At 42.6% G+C, this 20855-nt stretch overlaps 2 protein-coding genes across 4 annotated transcripts in view; one reads left to right on the forward strand and one right to left on the reverse strand.

Moving 5' to 3' along the window:
• LOC130263814 (keratin-associated protein 16-1-like) overlaps positions 1 to 1347 on the reverse strand; it is a 187415-nt gene extending 186068 nt beyond the window's left edge. Inside the window, exons 1-2 of the mRNA XM_056511639.1 lie at positions 1324 to 1347; positions 863 to 926 (exon numbers count right to left, since the gene is read on the reverse strand). Coding sequence (XP_056367614.1) covers positions 863 to 926; positions 1324 to 1347 — 88 coding nt within the window. The remainder of the gene's footprint in view (positions 1 to 862; positions 927 to 1323) is intronic.
• The window catches only part of LMO3 (LIM domain only 3), a 55321-nt gene continuing 35530 nt past the window's right edge, over positions 1065 to 20855 (forward strand). Inside the window, exons 1-3 of one of the 3 annotated variants that reach the window (XM_056482469.1) lie at positions 1065 to 1227; positions 1445 to 1510; positions 8852 to 9065. In XM_056482469.1, coding sequence (XP_056338444.1) covers positions 8860 to 9065 — 206 coding nt within the window. In that variant the 5' untranslated portion in view covers positions 1065 to 1227; positions 1445 to 1510; positions 8852 to 8859. Of the gene's footprint in view, positions 1228 to 1444; positions 1511 to 2312; positions 2543 to 8851; positions 9066 to 20855 lie in introns of those variants that run through there. The other 2 variants (XM_056482470.1, XM_056482468.1) reach the window with 2 other exon arrangements.

Below are 20855 nucleotides of genomic sequence, written 5' to 3' on the forward strand. Positions count from 1 at the left end.
CTAGCGTGGTGCTTCTAATAGCAGACAACAGATATTCACTTTGAAGTCTGAAAACTGTATTCACAAATTCTTAATCTGGTCTTTCTCCAACTGCAGATGGCTCTTAGAGGAAGATGCTTTGGATTTTTTTAACTTTATTTACAGTAGGCTAGGCTCAACATCTTGATTATAAAACACGAAGAAACAATCCTCTGTGAGCGTGGCTGAATATCAAAGTATGCTCTACCTCTTGTGTGTCTGCATGTCTGTCTGTCCTGTGGCCAAGGGTGTTGAGCACCTATAACAACCCCCGTGTCTATATTTTATTTTATTTTCCCCCCTCCAACAGTGGGTAGAGAATAAGGATCTGTCCCCAGCCCTGGGACGGGGATGCTGCGGGGGGATGGCTCAGAGTGCAGAATTCAGTTCCAGCAGGGCAGTGAGGGGTGGCTGTGGCCAGCGGGGCCCGGGGGTGGCACAGCAAACTTTCACTCCGGAGTTCCCACTGCTGTCTGAGCAGCTCACATCTAGCACAGACACAGGCAGAGTTTTCACCTTCAGGGATTTTTCCTCATTACTCATTAATAGAGAGATATGTATCTTGCTGCTTTTTTTTTTTTTTTTTTTTTTTTTTTTTTTTTGGGGTTGTTCTTTTTTTTTTTTTTTTTTTTCCTTTCTGCGTGGGCAACTTCTGGTTTTGTTTAAGCCAAGTATTTTGGGAGGAGCGCTGGGGGCTTTGCTCCGGGAAGGTGATGCTGAGCCGCTTCGGCAGAGGTCACTTGTGTGTGCGTGTGCGTGTGTCCCTGGTGTTTGTGTCTAGCATATGCATGTGGTTTTGCTGACTGCACTTGCAGGCTTGTAAATTTTCACCATGGGAAATTACCAACAAAGCCCAATCTGTCTCCTGGCTGCTTTGCACTTTCCGAGGGCGGCTGTACTTGAGCGAGCTGCAGAACGGGAGAGAAAGCGAGAGGGAGAGAGAGAGAGAGAGAAAGGGGGAGCCGGGAGGGAGGAGGGGGGAGAGGAAGGGTGGGTGGGTGGGTGGAGGGGGAGAGAGGTAAATAGCCTTAAATCGGAAGGGAGCTGCTTCTCTGTGGTCTTCCACAAGAGCTGCCTGGGCTCCGCTGGCTCAGTAATAACTGAGTGACCTTTTCTTTTGCTGTATTATGTCTGGCTGGTAAGGGATTGCATTTTGCAGCTGATAAAGCCCTGACTTCATTCAACTCGGCTCCTCACACGCTGCTTTAGGTAAGTTGTCTTCAGCCAGGACGGAGACAGACAGCCTTGGACTGCAAGATTCTAAAAGGAGGACACCTGTAGCTCGGATGCGGTCAACACAATTACTTGGCGGATCCTTGAGGACCTCATTATTTTAAACTTAAAGAATAGCGATCTCCCTCCCCATCTCTCCCACCCCCTCTTTATTTTTTTCCCCAAACAATGCTTCTTTTTGACCTTTTCCAAGGAGAAGAGCTACAAAGCAGCCACTGTGCTTATTGAACTGCCTCCCCTGTATCGCTTAATTGAGAAGGTAAGTGAGGCAACTGTGTACATAAGCTTTGGGTCATTTGTGTATGTGTGCCTGCATCACTCTCTCTCTCTCTCTCTCCCTCTCTGAGTCATAAGCCGGGGCTGCAATACACACACACATCTCTGCACTGCAACTTTCACTCGAGCTGCAGCTCTGCTGAGACTGTTTTGTTTAAATCATGTGAGGCTTCATTATTTTTATGATGAGACATGAAATACATGCAAGCAGAGGAGGCTGAGCGGAACCCATCCGACTGCACGTCTCGAGAAATAGCAGTCAAAGTTAACAATGAATTGCAGCCCCACCACTACCCCCCTGCCCGTTATTATTGTTATTATTATTCTTGCTTCTTCCAGAGCTTCTCGAAACATGCTCTCAATTATCAGGGGACCCGGTTAATTTCCCACTCCCCGGCTCTAATCCACAGCCTCCCCGTACAGCAGTTTAATTTGCAGCCGGCTCGGCGCAGGGTTAACCCTTTGGGCAGAGCCGGGGGCGGCAGGGACGCGCTCGGATGCGGCTCCGGGCTCTCCATCCTCCCTCTCCGGGCCGGCTGGAGGCAAGGACAGCCCGGCTGCCCACGGGCAGCGCCACTTCTGCCCGCCAGCGTATCCCTTCTCTCCTCTTTCTCTCTTTTCTTTCCTCCTCTGCCCCCCTGCTCCCTTCCTAGCGAGCGCGATACGGTATGCTAACGCCGCATGTGACAGTTTAATCAAAGCCATTTGTTACAACAAAGCTGAGAGACCGCTGGGATTATAGGCTTACGGCAGAGTTAGGGGAGCATGTGGCTTTGTCGCTCGCCACCGCGCGGGGCTGGCGGCTCGGGGTGTGCCCCATCCCTGTCCCCATCCCCATCCCTGTCCCCGTTCCCGTCCCCAGCCCCCCGCCCCCGCTGCGGCGCGCCGCGCTCCCGCTCACTTGACCCGAGCCCTGGAAGCGTTTGCTACTTTTGCCGGGATTTGGTGCTTCGGTGAGAAGGAGCTCTCCGGGCGCCCGTAAATCAACTCATGCGGAAAAAGGAGAAAAGTTTTGGTAAGGCGGCGGTGCGCTCCCGGGGGAGGCGGGGGGGGGGTTCTGCTTCCTCTCCATCCTCATCCTCGTCCTGCCAGCCTGCGCGGAGCTCCGCGGGGACCGAGCGCCGCTTCCTAGGACAGCTCCGCGCTTTAAACCCGCTCGCTTTGCTCGGCGCGACAAACATCGCGACGTGCTGTCCCCGACACCTCCCTCTCCCCATCCCTGTGATGCTCGGGAAGGAATTGGCATAAAGGGCTCGAGCGTTCCAACTCCGAAAAGGGATTCTTTGTTGTGGAGTATATGTTTCTTATTTATTTTTTTATTTTGCATGTGAGCTGCATCAAAATTGAACTCAGTCTTGCAAATCTCTTGTTGGCCTTTGCCAAGCACTAGCACTTTGCTGCCATGGTAACTGTAATTAAACTGATAAGAGTGGAAAAATGTCAGTATCTCTGAGCCTTGCAGCTGCATTGGAGAAAAAGGGAATCAAATTGGTTCCCAGCACCACTGCTCTAAAAAAAAGGAGGGGGGAGCGGTGGGGGGGCTGGGGGAGAGAGATGGGGGACACGCCAGGGGTAGGAACGTAGCTCAGCAGCTCCAGCCCCTGAGATCTGGGTACATCTATTTGCTGTGCTGTCCCTTAGGGGGCTACAGCCTGCAGGGATGCTCTGGGCCAGTGAACAGAGAGAAACAAGCTTTTAGGCCCAATATAGCTTTCAAAAAGAGAAGGGGGAAAGAAGAAGAGAAATCTTTTGTTTGGTGTCTCTTGGCAATCGGCTAGCCATGTTGGCCAAATTCTTTTAATCTGTATCACTGCTCCCAGCTGTGGGACTGCATTCCCATTTTTATTTTTTGCCTAACCTCGTCTCTTTCCTTTTTTTTCTTTTTCATCCCCTCCTTCCCAACCCATATCCTTTATTTAGAAAGAAAAAAAAAAATATCAAAAATAATAAAGAAAAAAGCAGATTCCCCTGTAGGAGTAGGGGCAGGAGGTGAAACTTAGTTATATACCACGGAAAATTAACTCAAAAGTATGCAGGAGAGGCTATATTCAGAGTGCTGAAATCCTTACTTTTATTTTTAAAAAGCGCCGAGTGTTATGGAGTTGCGGTTACTTTGTTGTGTTAACTACAGAAGCTGAGCCTGTGCGGATGAATGGCACAGAACAAGAGAGCATAATGGAGGCAATCAACCGTTAGGCTGCTCCACAATGCAATCCAGGCAATTAAAAGCTCACCAGAGTTTAAATGAAATGGTTCCACTTATTTCTGTGCACCACACTGCACAGGCTATTATTTATGTCTCTTTTTTTAATTATGATTTCCCTTAAACTGTCAAATAACTCAGAATAGCAGGGTCTCGGAGGCAATAAGAATTTTCCACAGAACAATTTACATGCCAATCTAAAACTAGTTACGACTCCTGATGTGCTACATATGAGTTCTGAAATGTTTCTTAGCTTCTGAAACCTCAACTTTTTTTTTTTTCCCCGAGTCTGTGTGTGTTGCCCTGAATTACTGGAGCTCTGAATGCTTTCAGGATGAAGCTACAAAGTGGGAAAGCACCAGAAAAGTATTCTTTTTATTTTCTCCTAGACCCCTAACTCTCTTGTTGACTGCATGTTGTCTGTCAGTTTGCTTTTAAAGACTGATGTACCCAATATTTAATTTGCTCTGAACTGATTTTTCAATTATTTTTTTTCCTAAGTAGAAGTAAGTTTGTCCTTTTGTGCTGTTTGTGCTACTGTCTTTGGCAGAACTGTGTGCATGCTTCTGAAAAGGGGGGGAAGAGTGATCTCTAAAAGTTTGTAAGAGATGCAGTGCATAATATCCAAGTCTTTCTCCAAGGACTGCCTGTACCACAAACAAGAGCTGAGCTCTGAGTGTCTCATGCCAGGCTCAGCACCATTAGGGACTAGTCCCGCTCACACATCACTTCTAAATCACTAACACAATATAGTTCATTACATCAAATCTTCATTCCCTTTGATTTTCGAGAAGGGTGATGATTTGAGTGAGATGGATTTTTGCTTCTCTGCCTTCCCCAGGAGCCTAATTTAGCTTTTTCCAGCAACCATTCCTCTTTATCATGAAATCATAGTTACAAATCAGTTGACAGTGTTTCATCACACCATAATGACAATAAACAGGGAGGGGAGTCAGTTTCACTGAACTTATTTTGGGAGATTGAGAGAAATCTGAAAACCTGCAACTCGGGTTTTTAAGTTCTCCCTTCAAAAACCCTAAAGGTGGTGAATGGTGATGAAGTCGTCTTATTCCTGCCACAGCCCTGCAGTTTATGTGCAGTATCCTGGGGACTGGGGGTGGAGGGAGGGAGGGAGTGGAGGGAAGGATAGAGGAAGACCTTGAAAGCATATTGGGGTGAAATAAAAAGGGTTTGTCTGACAGTGACAGACTAGGCACTGAAATTTCTCAGTTCTGAGAACAGATCTGCTCTGTGATGCAGAGCATGGGTAGAACTCTGCAGAACTGAAGGGAAAGCTGGGTTTGATTTTTTTCTTCTTCTTCTTTTTTTTTTTTTTCCAGCCTGGGTGTAGCACTTAGGGAATCGTATGATGTTTTGAAAGTGCTCTGCTTTCCTGGGGGAGGGGGAGAGGAAGGTTGTGCTGTGCACTGCCACCTGATATTTCAGCAAAGAACAGTTTGGATGGGTTTGTGGGTGCTGTCAGCCTCTGAAAAGGCCCTTCCCATGTCCTAGGAAATAAATGAGTACTTAAACCACAGCCTGTGAAAAGCTGGCTGACAGTAAGCTGCAAGGTATTCTTATTGCCAAATTAAGGGAGAGCTAAAAATACACAGGCATGTATCTGAAAAGTGCAACTGCAACAGGGATCTTATGGGAATGTTAAAGGGGAGAGAGAGATGGTCTGTGAGGTGATCTGCATTAGGGTGGCTCATGCAATACAGGGAAAAAAGGTAATAAAACGTTCTGTTGTCAAAACTAAGGGATTTAAACAGGACCTGTGAAAAAAAGGACATTTTTAAATTCAGAGAGATGTCGAACGCTTCTTGACTTTGTTTAGAACCCTTCTAAACTTCCAAAAAACCATAACTTCTTGGGGTTTTTTTTACAATGAAGCAATAGTTTGGGGAATGTTAAATAATAAAATAGACCCAGCTTCATTGCATGTAAAGTGAGAACAGATCAGATCTACCAGAGGAGAAAAGCTTTCCTTCCCTCCAAAGGCTTCTGCAGACAGAATCCCTAATCTGAAGATGCTGCCAGTGGGGGGTCAGCACCACCTTCTCTCTCTGCCTCAGGAAAATAGACATGCAGGGTTGCAAATATTCCTTCCATGGGGTGTTTGCCCCTTTGCAGTTGTCCCTACAAGAAGGTTTTGGGCTAACCAGTGTAAATGACATGTGGCAAGTATCTCAAAGGCAGTGCAGGCTATGTGCAAGCTGCAGTTTTATTTGTAATACAATAACCTCATGTTTGCAGCATACACCTCGGGAATTATCAGGCTTGATTACTGCAATCTGCTCAGACGTTCACTTGTTTGGCTGTGTTTCTGTGGCATCTTGTTCCCTTCAGACAGCTCAGGACAGTGGATCAGCCTGGATCAGAGACTGTCAGCCTCCACTCTCTAACCCGCTTCCTTATCAGGCGATGAAATTTTTACATTAAGATTTTTTTCGTTAAAGCCTTTAACTGTGTTAGCTCCTAGTTTATTCTGGTTTCCCTCCAGCTAAAGATTAAAGTCCTAGAACAGCCCTTCATGCTTCTAAACTTTATTTCTTACTGAGTTACAAGAAGTTTATACAAATTTTGGCTGATTTTATGCATTTGTCCTCTACGTTGGCCAGGAGAGGCTCTGAGGATAAGCCTGTTGTTGGCACCTAGTGGGTATTTACACTCTAGTGTGATAAGCAACACTACAGATTAAGGCTTTTTGACTAAGTGATGGCATTAGGGTTTCAGCAGGACTTCCCTTTACAGTCTGGTATAGGTTTCTTACCAAAAATCTCTGATATTTTCACTGCTTTGAGTAGTTTATTTGCAGTCATGTTTCCTGTTTTATGGACATACCCTGGATTCAGGGGAGTCAGCTGTCAATTGAAAATGCTGTGAAGGCTCAGCCTTTGTCTCGTGGTGCTTTCTCCAGAGGAAATGTGTGTGCTCATTGCCAATTCTGCCACAGACTGTGGAGCCCAGTGCAGGTCACTGGATCCCCTCCTGCCCTTTGGGAATGAGATCTTAGGAGTCTCTGCGTGGTGAGGAGCTATGAGCATCAATTGGGGAGTGGTGGGAGGGGCAGCACTGGTAATTTTTATGAGTGAGAGAGAAATAAGAGTTCTGTCGTGAGATTCAGATGTTGTGCAGCAGCAGTGCTGGGGTACTTTGGGGTGTGTGCTAGCAGAGCTGCCTGCACACCACTGAACAGCCCCTGCACCAGGTAAATGGATATATCACCCCAAGGTGTGATTGCAAAGAGAGGAGCAAGGCTGCTGTGCTCATAGGTCTCAAGAATTAGTGATTCTAATTCAGCAATCAGCTTTGCAGGTAGGACTTAGGAGTTGAGCTTGGGAATGCTGGAAAATCACTTAACTGGCCGTGCAGTCGCTGCACTCCACATAAATTCCATGTGTTCTACACACATGTGGGGAGGTTCCTGGGATGCCTCAGCCTCTTGTCTCTGCAGCCCTAATATCCACAAAGGCATGCTCTACCATTGCTTCAAAGATTGCACTGGCCATCGTGTTTTTCTTATGAGGCATTTCAAAAAAGCAACGTGAACCAAACCAAACCAAACCCCAACTCATCTGCATCCCAGCTCCCTGAGCCTGCCTGTCTGTGCTGGGTGCTACAGCACCAGCCACCATCTGCTGATAGAAGCTGACCCTGCCAAGCTTTCTTAACTCCAGGGAGTAGAGTGAGGGACTCTTGAATTTGCTCTTTTTTTCTATGAGACTCTATGTGACTATTACCAGCCTCTGGATAATAATAAGGTTCCCAACCCCAAACGTTGGAGTAGGATTTGCTTGTTGGCAAGAGCATTCATTCCCCAGCCTTGAAAAATTCTCATTGCAGTATTCAGGTGCTCTCTAGTGAGTAGCATCTTTCTGCAGTGACATCACTGGCTTTAAAACATTGAGGTAAGGTAGGACTGTACAGCGTGTCGGCTCTTCCCTTCCCTCCTGTGCCTGTCTGATGCCCACTGAAATATTCACAGGGCTGTTATCCTGCTTATCCTAAGAGGTGAGAGAATTAGCCTGAGTGCACTGGCATGGCAGTTCATGCAGCTAACCAGAGAGACCAGCCTGTGAGCATTTTGGGGCAGTGACCTCTCCCCATTTACTGTAAAGCTGAGGGCAATTGATTTTTGAATGGATCCCTGGAAGCTGGCTGTGTTGCTCTGAGTAACATCACTCAGCTGTGTTCCACTTTTCACTGGTTCTGTCCATTAAACAGCGTTTCAGGTGTTTGAATGGTTTTTTAAATGCTCTCAGCTATTACATCAAAAGGTGTACATATACTTAATGGACACTACTGTACTCCCTGTCCCAGAGTAGCTGTTGGCTAAAACTGGGATTGGAAAGCAGGACAGCAGTTTGGTTTTTTTTTGTTTTTTTTTACTTGACAAACTAGTGCCTCTCTGACCTTGTGCAGATTGTTTTAAATCAGATTTTTCAGAAGGTCCTTACACTGCAGGTTGTGACTGGTGCTGCTGGTACTGTAGTCTTTGGAAATCTCGTCGCTTCATTAATATGTTTAAAAGGAGCTAAAATGTTAAAAAACAAAACACCCTCTTGCCAGCATCAAAATTTCTGTGTCAAATCTCTCAGAAATTCTTACTCTGTACCTCTAAAAGCTCCAATCTTTCTTCTTTAAAAACTGAAGTGCTTTTATATTTTATAAGCATAGTGCAAATAAGTGCAAATACATGGATATACTATGTTTGCCATATAGATATCCTGTTTATTTAATTTTTGGGTGGCTATGTACTGGAGATGTGCGGTTTATTTAAATTTTGCATTGCTAAATATTGGATACTGTGGCTGAAATTAGATGACTTTTCAACTGTACTGTTTCAATATTTCACGTTATTTTTTTTTAATCTTCTTTCTTTTCAGCGAAGAGACCAGGTAAATGAGGTGTTAAAGAGAAGCCGTGCAACTTAGAGCAGTGGAAGTTTCTGCTCTCAAATTTATCTTAGCCTTGTTTTCAGTTTGCTGTGGACTGACTAAGTTATTTTATCCTACCTACACCATTGACTTCTAAATGAACTGTGTGTGGGGGGAGCAGGAGTTTTTGTACTTGAAGGAATATCTATTTTCAGCCTTCCCTTGTCTTACTGTGTTTCAGGTATACAAATGCTCTCAGTCCAGCCAGACACCAAGCCGAAAGGTTGTGCTGGCTGCAACCGTAAGATTAAAGACCGATATCTTCTAAAGGCCCTGGACAAATATTGGCATGAGGACTGCCTGAAGTGTGCCTGCTGTGACTGTCGCCTGGGGGAGGTGGGCTCTACCTTGTACACCAAAGCCAACCTGATCCTGTGCCGCAGAGACTATCTGAGGTAGGTCACGGCCGCGTTCCGCTCGCTGCCAAACTCAGGGAGCCTGTTCAGCCCTTCCTGCAGAGCTGCTCTCACACAGGCAGGGCTGCAAGGCCAAGTCTTGGTGGACATGAGGAAACAAGCACTGAAATGTGGAGATTAAATTCAAATCTGAGCTGAACAGCACACAGAGCCAGGTCGTGGAGGTGGCTGCCGAATTTCTGATGCTGGTACTGGTGTAGAAGGGTAATTCCACCCTGCTTCCCACAGGTGGTCTCCTCCTCCCCCTCCTCCTCCTCCTCCTGGCAGCACAGGGATGTCACAGCCTGAAACCAGACCTGTGCTTTTCACCCAGCTCCAGGGCAGGGCTGGAACCCTGCAGATGAGGAACGTTTCACCACTTTGCTTTTGTCCTCTTAGTTTGCCTAGGGATTCTATTTGTGGCACTCGAGCCTTTGTGAATGTTGGCACTCAGCTGTTGGAAGCTGGACCGGGATAACCAATTTTTATTTTTAATAACCATGAGTCTGAGCTCCTATCCACTGTGCTCCTGGTTCCAGCTGGTGGCCCAGGTGGGATGCTGGCTAACCTGTGGCCACTTCTTAGAGATAGCAAATCTGCACCTGCTTTTCTGTCTTCTTGTTTGCTCTGGATCCACATTCTGAAATAACTGAATATTCTGAATAACTCATAGCTAAGAGCTGATGTGCAGCACCAGGGTAGTTTATCTACACAGCACGTGTCAATAGGGCTGCTTTGCAGGATAGAAGTTTAACTGGGAAGTTTAGTCTCCCTGGGCTCTCCACAGTAAATAGAGAGAAAAGGCTCCTCTGGGGTGATTCCAAGCACCTATTTCCTGTAGTAACACCTTTCCTCCATTCCCTGTGGAGGGGGTCTAAGGAGACTAGCTGCTCCAGGCTAAGGTGAACATCTGGGAATTCTTCATCTGCCCCTTTAGTGAAACCTTTTCCTTTTAAAGGGACATCGAAGTCGCTAATACATTGGGGAAAAATTAAAATTCCTTTTGAATGCCTTAACTTCCAAGTTCCACTTAAGTACAGGTACCAAATAGGAGGTTCCCACACACTGATCAGCTCCCAGATTTTACACCATGAGTAGGCTGGAACACGAATTAAGGCTAAAGCACTAACATCTCTTGGTACTCTGGCTCTCCACGTAACCACCTCTAGAAAAAAGAGCGGAACAAAAACCTTCACAAACACACTGTGCATTGGTTGAGCTGGGACTGAAAGGCAGATCAGGTTCTTCAGATTCTTAGACTACTTAATGCTAAAAGTATTCTGCTACCTGTTAAAGGTCTGGACTGAACCCGAGACAGAGTGCTGGGAATTTAGCATAGAGGCTGCATCTTAAACCCGCTGTGCTAAAGCTGCCAAAGTAGTAGGTAACAAAACCTCACTTTTAAAAACTGCTGGAACAGAAGGGAATTGTTGTACATGGACTTAAGTTGCTTGTGGTCTTTAGGTGAGTGTGTGCAGAGAGGGTTTGGTGCAGGGAAGTAATATCCCAATTTTTAAAAACCCATTTTAATAATCTTTACACAACAAATGCCTGCAGGAGCAAGAGAACTGTTATGGCTGTTTCATCTGAGTTCCAAATTTACTGGAGACTTTGAGCTTACTGAATTTCCCAAGTGCTAGTGCAGCAGATCTAATGTTTTGAAATCAAATGTTTAAAATCAAAACCAGAAATGATGTGGTAGTAAAGATACGAGCAAAGCATTTCCCCAGCACAGATACATTCATACACGTTCCTGCTCTCCGGTCTTTGAGGGTGTAACAGGAGTAAATATTTTGCTAACAGATCATTAAAACTCAAACTAAGTGATTCAGAGAAAGGAGTTTTTTGGGGTTTTTTGTTTTTTTTTTTGTCTGTCATGATCACATTCAAACTGGTGTTTCATTTATTTCTTTGTACATAATACCTTTTACTTTTGCACATGAAGCCAGCGTACGTGAGAAATGCTATAATTTCTGATTTTTGTCTCTGGATTTATTGAGTCTTGATAAAGATTTCGTTACGATTTTTTTTTTTTTTTTCTGAGTGATACTTGTAAATGCATAGATTTAAACTTGGTATTTACACAAAACTTCAAACTGATGCACCTAAGGTAATTGCAGATAGTCATTTGCCTCATTGCGTCTTCTCTACTTAGTTATGCAGTGAACCTATACAAGTGATCTTTTTAGTGCTAATGCAAAAACTAGCTAAATTTTCTCTGGCTTTGTAGTCAAATAAGCTTTCATATTTAGCAGCCCACTTGACATGAATTTAAGGAACAAGTTGCATTGTACTAATGATCACATTAGGGTTCGATTATGGCTTCAAACCATCTTCTGAGGTTTTTTTCCTTTTAACCATAAAGGGAGTTTTCGCTGCACATAAAACTGTTCTGGCTTCCTATTAATTTATGTGGTGCCCTCTAGAGGATATGTGGCTTGAACGATACTATAAAGAGTAAAATGCTTATTAACTTGTCTCTCAGTGTTCATTATGCCTTTCAATAGGACAGGCATTCTACAGATGCTACAAGCAATCACGTAGCCAGTTTGGGGGTTTTAGCAATCGTGTTTAAGTTCATAAATGGTGAGAATGTGTCCTTGCCTGTTTGCAAAAATACTTCCACTATCTTTCACTTAGAGATGCTGGCCAAAAAACCTACACCCTCCCTCAGCCCTGCTGCGTGCTCTCGTGCTGCAGCCGAGCCCTGAGCTCCCCACTTTGAGCTCTTATAAATACTCTGTGTCTTCAGGACTTCAAAACTTGCTTTGCTTTAGCCGTCTCCTTTGGTAAAATTAGCTAATTATACTGCATTAAACCACTTTTCTCCGGGTTGGGAGGGGCTGGGGGAATGGGAGGAATCTTTAATGAAGCGAGGAGCAGAGAGATGCTTTGCCCTGGAACCTGATTGATGCCAGGCTCGGGCGGCGCCGGGGTGGCCGCGGCAGGAGCGAGCCCCGCTCTGGTAACGAGGATGGGAACTGACTCCAGCAAAGAAAGGGCTCAATGCTGGAAATTACTCACTCTGCAAAAATGATATGCAGAGTATAATTCCCCTGCAGGCTTCTGTCTTCTGCTTATACACTCCTGGGTTAGAAAGTGAAGACTTAATTTAAGGAACTTAGGTTTACGCCAATATTTCAAGTCCATTTACAGTGAGTGAAATATGCAAGAACTTTTTTTTCTTCCCCTTCTTTTCCTCCAGAGCTGTACAGTGACATCTTAATGCATCAGCCTATCCTGCTCTGTCCTCTCTTCTGACTGGCAGCGTGTCCATTTACAAGCACAATATTCCCTTTGAAATCTGTCATTACTGCCATTAATGACCAGTCATTATGTTAACAGCCCTTGGGCTGTTAACATGTCAAACTGGTTGTTAACTGGAATGTTATTACTTATTTAAACCGCAGGTATGAGTTGTGTGAAATGTGCTTTGGTTGCACGTTCTGGGCTGCTTCTGCTCAAAACAATGGGGAAACAGCAAAGCCTTTGCCTTTGGGGTGCCGAGGGATTTGCTTTCTGTTCCATCTGCTCCTTTGATTGCTGTGTATTTGTGAGGTTCTCCTACCCCTGGGCAGCCTCCTAATTTCAGGTGCAGCCCCTTCTCCTAGCCTTGCCTGCACATGGCAGCGTGGACGTTTCCAGATGCACGTTGGAGATGAATATCTGGCCCCTAGAAGTGTAAAATAAAAGAGCGACAATTACACGTAACTCAGTTGTATTAAATAATGAGCTTCCTCGGATGCAGCAGAAATATGAAAGTACAGCTGTGCTAAGCTAGTTGCAATGTAGGTCAATCACCCTTTTCACTTAGGTTTTTAACTACGCAAACCCCGCTGAGCGACCAATGACTACAAAGTGCTGTTTCATTCCTATTTAATTTTGGCAGCATTTTACTGAAGAGCAGGCATTCATGCAGCTAAATTTTCTGTGCCGTTTCTGGTTTTAACTCCAGCTCCATGACACTAAATGTTGGAGTGCATATCTCTTAGTAAACACAAAGAATAGGGTTTCTGATATATTTTTTTTTTTCCCCAAATCCATCTCTTAACATGGAAATTGAATTAGAACTTTTATTACTTTTTGCATAATTTCCCTAGCCAGGCAAGCGAGATCATAAGAAAAGGATTAACAAAACTAATATATTGGGGTGGAATTGCTGCCCTTAAACACATCTAGAACCTTATGGAGAATAGGGAGGAGGATGGTAGAAATTCTATCCTTCCTCCCCACTCTTTCCCCTCCACCTCAGTATTGATACCATTTGCAAATATACTGCAGAATTTCAAAGTCCCACTGAACAGCAATGAAAAGGAGTAGATCCCATTCCTGAGGAACGGGACAGAACACGTTGGGTTTTTTCATCTTCCCTGCTTGCTGGTTGAAAAACCTGAGAAAAGCCAAATCTCTAAAACTGGATATTGGAGAAGATCTTATAAATAATGAGTCCTGACCACAGATTTCATCCATTAGCATTATAAAGATGCTGCCTCTGTAAAATATTTAGCTTCAGTGCGGAGTGAAAAGAGCAGAATTTAGGAAGTGGCTTTTTCCTGTACAACTGCTCACACTTTAAAGGCAATTATTATTTTAAGAAATTATTGTGTAGGAGTGCTTAGAGAGACTTAACATGTCTTGTGGCCTGGTGCTGATTAGCAGCTCTCATTCCTCTCTCATGTCACGGGCAGTACTGCAAACACCCAAGATATCAACTTGCTTAAATGCTTGTATAAAGACTCAGTGTGGCTATTTTCATGGGTAGTGGGTAATAAATTGTTTTCAAAATGCCTCCTCAACATGTTTCTTGCCCAGCTTGATTAAATAAGGGTAGACCTTTAAAGATTTAAGCACTCTGGGTTTTCAGGAATATTGAGGTATTTATGGAAGTGAGGCTTTAGAGGTCCACTTTCTTCACTAAAGCTTTTTAAAACTGAACCCTTATTTATAGACTAATGGCCTTGTTTCAATGCATTAAAGCATTCAGGAGACTAGCAGTTTGCAGGAATATGCCCTAAAAATATTTTAAAATAATTTAAAAAATGGTAGGTGCAACGATTAATTTGTTCTAATTTTGCTGTGTGTGATGAATGTTCTTCTAAATTTACATAAATTGTGCCATTTAGTGTGTCTTGGAAAGAGGGGAAAAAAAGGCAAGAATACTCTCTCCTCCACTAATTGCCAAAGGTTTTGAAAACCTCCAAACACCTTAACAGTTGTTGAAAGGGATAAGGAGAGTGATGCACACACGCACGGTTAATCCACCCCACTTGTAAAGAATAATGCTTTTGATTTAGTTACACTCTGGCTAGTTTAGCTTGTTCTTATTTTAGCTCATCTGTGATAGCTTTTAATAAGAAAAATTCAATTAAGCTGTTAAAATTGGTGTTTAAGTCGTGTTGAAATGCTGTGAAATGTGTGTACTCAAGTTTGACGCTCTTCAGCAATTCCATGTGTTTCCCCCTATCTGCTGGTATTTTTTCTTCAGAGCTGCCAAATTTTTAATAATTGTGTTATTTTTAGTGGCTTAAAATACACAGTTTAATTTTCAAGAATGTGAGTCTTCCCTCTTATAAGGCTTCTTGAAAACCAGACGCTTCTCGTGTATTGTCAAAATACCTCATTAATCCCCTGGAAAGGTTCAAAGAATTTCAGGAGAGTTTTCAGATGAAAGTACCGTGCCTCTTAAAGCCTGTCCTACAGCTCTTCATTACACTGCCCTGTATTTTGATGGAAAATTATTTTATTACAAAGGTTTTGCCAGTACAGAGCAGCTCAGTAAAGCTTAATAAAAGCAGTGATTTTGGGGAAGCCAAAGTAATTCTGCAGTGCCAGAGGATGGGATAAGGTTCCTGGTGAAAGAAAAACAATTCTCTAGTTCTTCATATTTCCCATAACCTCTTTTAAAAGAAATTAGACTTTCTTATTTTCATCTTTGCTAATTTTTTTTTTAATTTCTCAAAAGTGACTTTGTGACCAGTAGTTCTTATGAAAAACCTTTAAATAATATCCATAATAAACTTATTGGCTTCAAGAATAAATATTATCAACTACATTGTGACACGGGATTTTGACATCTAAGATATAATTGGAAAATTTCTGAATTTTTGACCAGAACATTATGTGAAGCAAAGAATCTGTGCATAATGTAGTAAAATTCTATTTATTTCTAATAGCCTAAGACAGAGATGCCTTTAAAAATTTCTGATTTCTGCTACATAGCTGTTTCTGAAAAACTTACACATTTCTATTTCTTTTATTTGTTTGAAATTTTATTAATTTTTGGGGATATTTTACACTGAAAACTGCAAAAAAATCTCTCAAGTCTCTACCATGTAATTAAAAGGAAAGGTCTATTACTGAATTTTGTTACTTGCTATTTACTGTATTTTTCAAGTCTTCCAGAAAAGATAATAGCATTCCTTCTGGATGTGAATATTTGAATAACATGTAAAAATCAAAACGAATTAACAATATTAAACACTTCTTTAGCCCTCTTGACTTTAGAAATTGCTTTTTTTTTTTTTAATTTCTCGCTGAAGTTAAGTATATTCATGATGGATTTGGAAACCAAAACACACAGTATGCGACTTAGTTTCCAATTGAAACTGGTCTCAACTATCACAGTCCTTAAGAGTTCATATTTTGGGAATACATTATTAAATGCATTATTTCTTTGATGCCTAATTTCCCAATAGATTCCTCAGTATGCTAATGGATGACCTTTTAATAAATCCAAGTAATAATTATACATTTAGGGGATTTTTGGTCAAAATATTCTGGAATTTTTGATGTTTCTCAGACTGGAATGTCTGAAGCAATGAGTCTACCTTCCTGAAAAGCTTTGCATGTTCTACACCTCCTTCCCTGCAATGCAATTCTGCTGCTGTTACTTTACATTTTCCTGAAGCTGCTTCTTGACTATCCTGAATCAACTGGCCTTTCAACATCCTGGTCTCATTGCATCTCATTGGGACATTTAAAAATGGCTGTGGAGATCAGTAGGTGCTTCATTTAAAAGTGCAAAAATCCTTTTTACAAGTTTTACATCCTTTGTCCAAGTTATCTCTAGAAGCATGCATCTTTTTTAGCTGTATGTATCCTCCATCAAATCATATCTAAATCTTTCAGATCACACATAAATCTCTGCACATCTGTTTGGTGTGATACACACACGTAGAAATCGTGGGGGAATTCTGCATCCCACATTCTGTAGGCACTTGCAAGATGATCATGGTCTCACCTTCTCCAAAGCAGTTAAGACTGAGTTTAAGTGAATGCTGGTGGTTAAGCATTTTGACAAGCCCATGGCAGCTGGCATGGTCACTTGCAGACTTAATTGAGACTCGTGCTAAATGCTGGGGTGGAATGCCAGTACAAGGAACCCACGATCCAGTCCCTCTCCTCCTGTCCAATCTCTCTGATTTGACATCAGAACTGCAGCTGCCAGCAGCTGGAGAGTATCTGGCACCTATTTTTCAAAGAGCACAATGATCCCAATTATTAACTGTGAGATATTTTCCTTTGGGATCAGAGTGAACCCTGTTGATCTATTTCATAGCAAAACACAGCACAGGGAAATTTTCATGAGCAGAAAATCACCAATTTTATAAAGAGCAGAGTGTGTTTGTCTCTGGAATGATGTTCCTTGGGACATTCCCCAGCAGGTCTTGAGTGAAGTGGCATTCTGTAATCGTGGAGTTTAAGCTTTTCATCTTTTCATTTGCAAAAATTATAATATCTCATGTCGGCACATAGCAGATGAAAGTGATAATTGCACAACGTGCAAAGATAAAATATTTTGGGGATGGGAGGTAAGAGCAGAGAACATTATGCATGTTATTGTATCTTTTTTAGAATTTTGAAGTGGGGTGGTGAGAGTGAGCGTGTCAAATTGTGCATGTGAATATACTGTAATTGATGTATTGGACTAATTAAGAAACACTATCCTACACCAGGTAGTAAATGCACCCTTGCTCTTGCATTGCTGTTATCACACCTTTGTTTTAATAAAGCACAAACTTAATGTACAGAAATAATCACATCTCTCTTGATATTCTTATATATATTGATATGATGTTCAAAAGGCTTGAGAACCCAAGCTGATTTTTGTTCATGACAAGTGTCCAAGCCTAAATATCTGTCTACTCAGTCTGTCAGGTTTCAGTTTAGTGGGCAGTGTTTATTGTATTGTAACCCTGCACTGAACAGCATTACTGATCCACCATGGGATAAAACAAATGTTATTTCACTCTATTTTATAATATTATTTCTTTGCAGATGCTTTAAAGGGAAATATGTATTAAAGCTGATTCAAATAGTTTCAATAATTACCAACTTCTGTAAATACGATCATTCTAAGAAACAGAATTTATTATTCTGTTAAATTTTAGCAATAGTTCAAGTAACAATTGCTGAACTTGGTTTTTTCTTTTAGATACATTTTTAAGGAAGGATTTCTAGGTAGGGATAGCTGAGATGAGTTACAGGCTGCACATTAGGGATGGAAATTGCAATCATTGTGAATTCTTTCCTTATCTTTTTTGGCTATGGTTGTTTCTACATAAATCTTGGGGCTTTTTTTCTGAAGTCATGACTGAGGTCAGTTTAGAGCCACTACTCTTTCTCAAAATTTGTATTAAAAATCAAGAATTTAAAACAACAGAAAACTTTAAAACTCATTTACCCATAAAGAACAGACTTTATTTCTCCCTCTCTAATTTGTGCTAAACAAATTTTACACAGAATACAGAATTTTTTAGGATCTGATGCTTGGATTTACAAAAAACCTTTTCAAAGAAGTCTCTATAAACCTAATGTCTGTCTGCCTTATAGCAAGTATTAAGGAGGAGGAGGGCAGTTGCATAACAAGCTGCTCTGCACTGGTTTTTGCTGGCTTCCTTACTTCATCTGTAATCTGATACATTTAAGAATGCTCTATACCACAATAAATTTAAATCTAATCCTACAAATGTGTACTACATCCTTGAATTGGTGTAGCCTGAATAATCCTACTGAAAGGTATAGGGTCCCTCTATTTAGAAGAATGCCTTAGTAGAGACAAATATTTAAAATGAGAATGGCTTTGCCTGCAAACCCATCTTGAATTCCTGTGTCCTTGTTCTTTGTGTGCTGTTTATAAACCTCCCTGGTCCAGGAAAAGCTCAAACCCGGGGCTCTCATCCTGGCCAGGCACCTTGTTGTGGTGTCTAGGATGTCAATCAAAGTTTTGACACCTGTGACAACCTTGCCCTGTCTGTCTCTGATGGGAAGGATGGTTATTTGTATGCTAATCCTACATACCACTGCCCCAAATCAACCTGCTGGGGAATGATTTAGTGGTCCAAGTCTAGGCTTGGCTCTTCAACCCACTGGCAGTTCATGGGCTCTGCTCTCCACAGTTTTCCTGGGAAACTGCAGTAGGAGGTGAAATAAAACTTCACCCAAAATCTCTGAAGTTTTGTGTTGATGCTTGTGACCATTTGGTTCTTGATTGCCTTCCTCTTCATGCTCCAAAATTGTACTAATGAGCATGTGCTGTGTACTTAACAGCTTCAGGCTTCTGCAAGAATATGTTCATTGTTATTAAGATGGTGTATTCATGCTTTTTCATGCTCCATATAGCAATAAAATAATATTAAAGTCCAGTCTAACATTGAATACTTATAACAAGGCCACTAAAAAGTAAATTAAAATGTATTCTTCCTGCTCTGAACTTCACTTACTAAAACAATCTCAAAACCTGGTGGAAATGCTGCAGCAAATGTGCTGGTTTTAATGAGCCTGGCTGTACTCTGAAGTTAGCCAAGAGCACTTCCCCAGCACCTCCCTCCCTAATTCAGCCATAATGCAGGGGGAATTGGGAAGGGAGGCAGAGAGTGAAACAGAGAGCACACATCCAGCTCTGGGTGTCTGCTGTGCTCTTCTGATGGGTCCCAGGCAGGCTCCCAGTTCTCCCAGGCCCCAGGTGCAGCACAGGCTGAGAATTTCCTGTAGTCACCATAAGTAACAGCATTGTTCTTTCTTCTCCCTGCTCCTCGTAGGCTCCCACCTGATAATCACAGGTAAAACAGGCAGGTGTGCTCTGTAAGAGCACCCTGAAATGTGGAGGGTGGATGGTGGCACCCAGCACAAGTTATTCAGCAATTTGGGGTAATTTGGAGTGAGCACAAGCACAGCTCTCCCTGTGTGGGAAGCAGGTGCTTGCTTTCACCCACCTCTTTTCCCTCCTTGTACAAATTCCTCTGCTGCAACATCCCTGAGGTTTACTCTGAGTAAAAGCCAGTTGCAAAATTTACTGTAATTTGCCAGATTATCAGTCTTGATAGGTATGTACAGTGTCTGAACAAATAACTCTGGAACTAACTATCCTGAGTAATCTTGTCATTAATCACATAATCTCACTATGGTGGCAGATAAACAGTTCTCTTCATGACCTGCTGAAAAAGTAATTTTTATCTATTTTCTAAATGTGCTTGTGTAAATATATGTCTAAGGTTATTTTAGCAGACATACAACCACTTTATAATTCTGTCTGATTTAGCCACCATAAATCCTTTTCTTCTCAGACCCAGCTCTTTCTCCTCATCCTTCTGGTTTAAAGGTGTGCTTTTTGAAAAAGTTAGTTCCTGCCACCAACTCCCACGTGCCTCCTGTTTGGCTTGTTTGTGCAACACTGTCAATATTATATAACAAGTGTACTGTTGCTTTTAGCAGAATATCAAAAAGCTGGTTGAGGGGACGAGTATTTCTTAGCCACTCTCCCTCTTCCCCCCTTCCAAAAAAAAAAATGGAATGAGAAGGAAACAGATTTAGAAAATGATTGCAAGCACGTTAAGTTTCCCACGTTAAGTTTCAAAGAAAAAGTCTTGCCTGAGTGGAAAGATGTGATTTTTGTCACTGTAAGCCTGGAAACCAATATCTCTGCAAGACACTCAAGAACCCTCTCACCCCCAAATTTTGGAGAACTGTTTTATCCATGCTTTTAAACCTTGGTTCTTTGGCTCCTTAAGCTCTAGCTGACCTCTTGTGAAACCAGATGTAGCCCAGGCATGGGGTGTGTGCTGAGAAGAGGCTGAGAGCAGCCTGCCACAGCCCCTGTGATGCAGGAGTGCTCTGCTGTCCAGACTGGGGGCTGACACCCACAGATTGCATCTTCCTGACAGGAGGAATACAGCAGATATCACCAGTGGTTTTGCTGTCTTCCTCTTAGATTGCTTCAACAAAAAAAAAAACCAAAAAACTCAATTTGTTAGTTCACCCTCACTGCAGTGCTGCTTGCTGAAGGCAGAGCTGCCCTTCCTCCTTCTGCTGTGTACCAGGGGGAGTAGTTACAGCTCTGGTGTTTATAGGAAGAAGCAAGAGAATTGAAAGGGTTAACAGCTGCTCCCCTTTCCCTGCTTTCCCTGAAATTTGGGAATGCTTAAAGACAACAGATGCATCATGCCAGTGTTGGTGACTGCCCTTCCTCATCACTGAAATTTGGGAGGAAAAATTATTAAATTGCAAATTTAAGGGAACTTGTCAAGAGAAGACAACATCAGTTGTCTTTAGATGGGACCCCTGCTTTTCTAAAACTAAATGCAGCCACCAAGACATCTGCATCTGGACAGATCACTCTTCCGTAGATTTGGAGTCTTGCTGTCAGTTTTCCATCCTCCCTCTGCTCCAAATGAGCACCAGCAAACTGGGCAACTCCCCACTTTTTAGTGATTGGGAGAGAGTGACAGTTTGTGTGCTCCAAACTGAGTGGTTTTGCTGCAAGATTAATTCTGGAGATCTTCTGTCATTTTG

The sequence above is a fragment of the Oenanthe melanoleuca genome, chromosome 1A, assembly GCF_029582105.1.
Source record: "Oenanthe melanoleuca isolate GR-GAL-2019-014 chromosome 1A, OMel1.0, whole genome shotgun sequence".
In the NCBI taxonomy this organism is placed as follows: Eukaryota; Metazoa; Chordata; class Aves; order Passeriformes; family Muscicapidae; genus Oenanthe; species Oenanthe melanoleuca.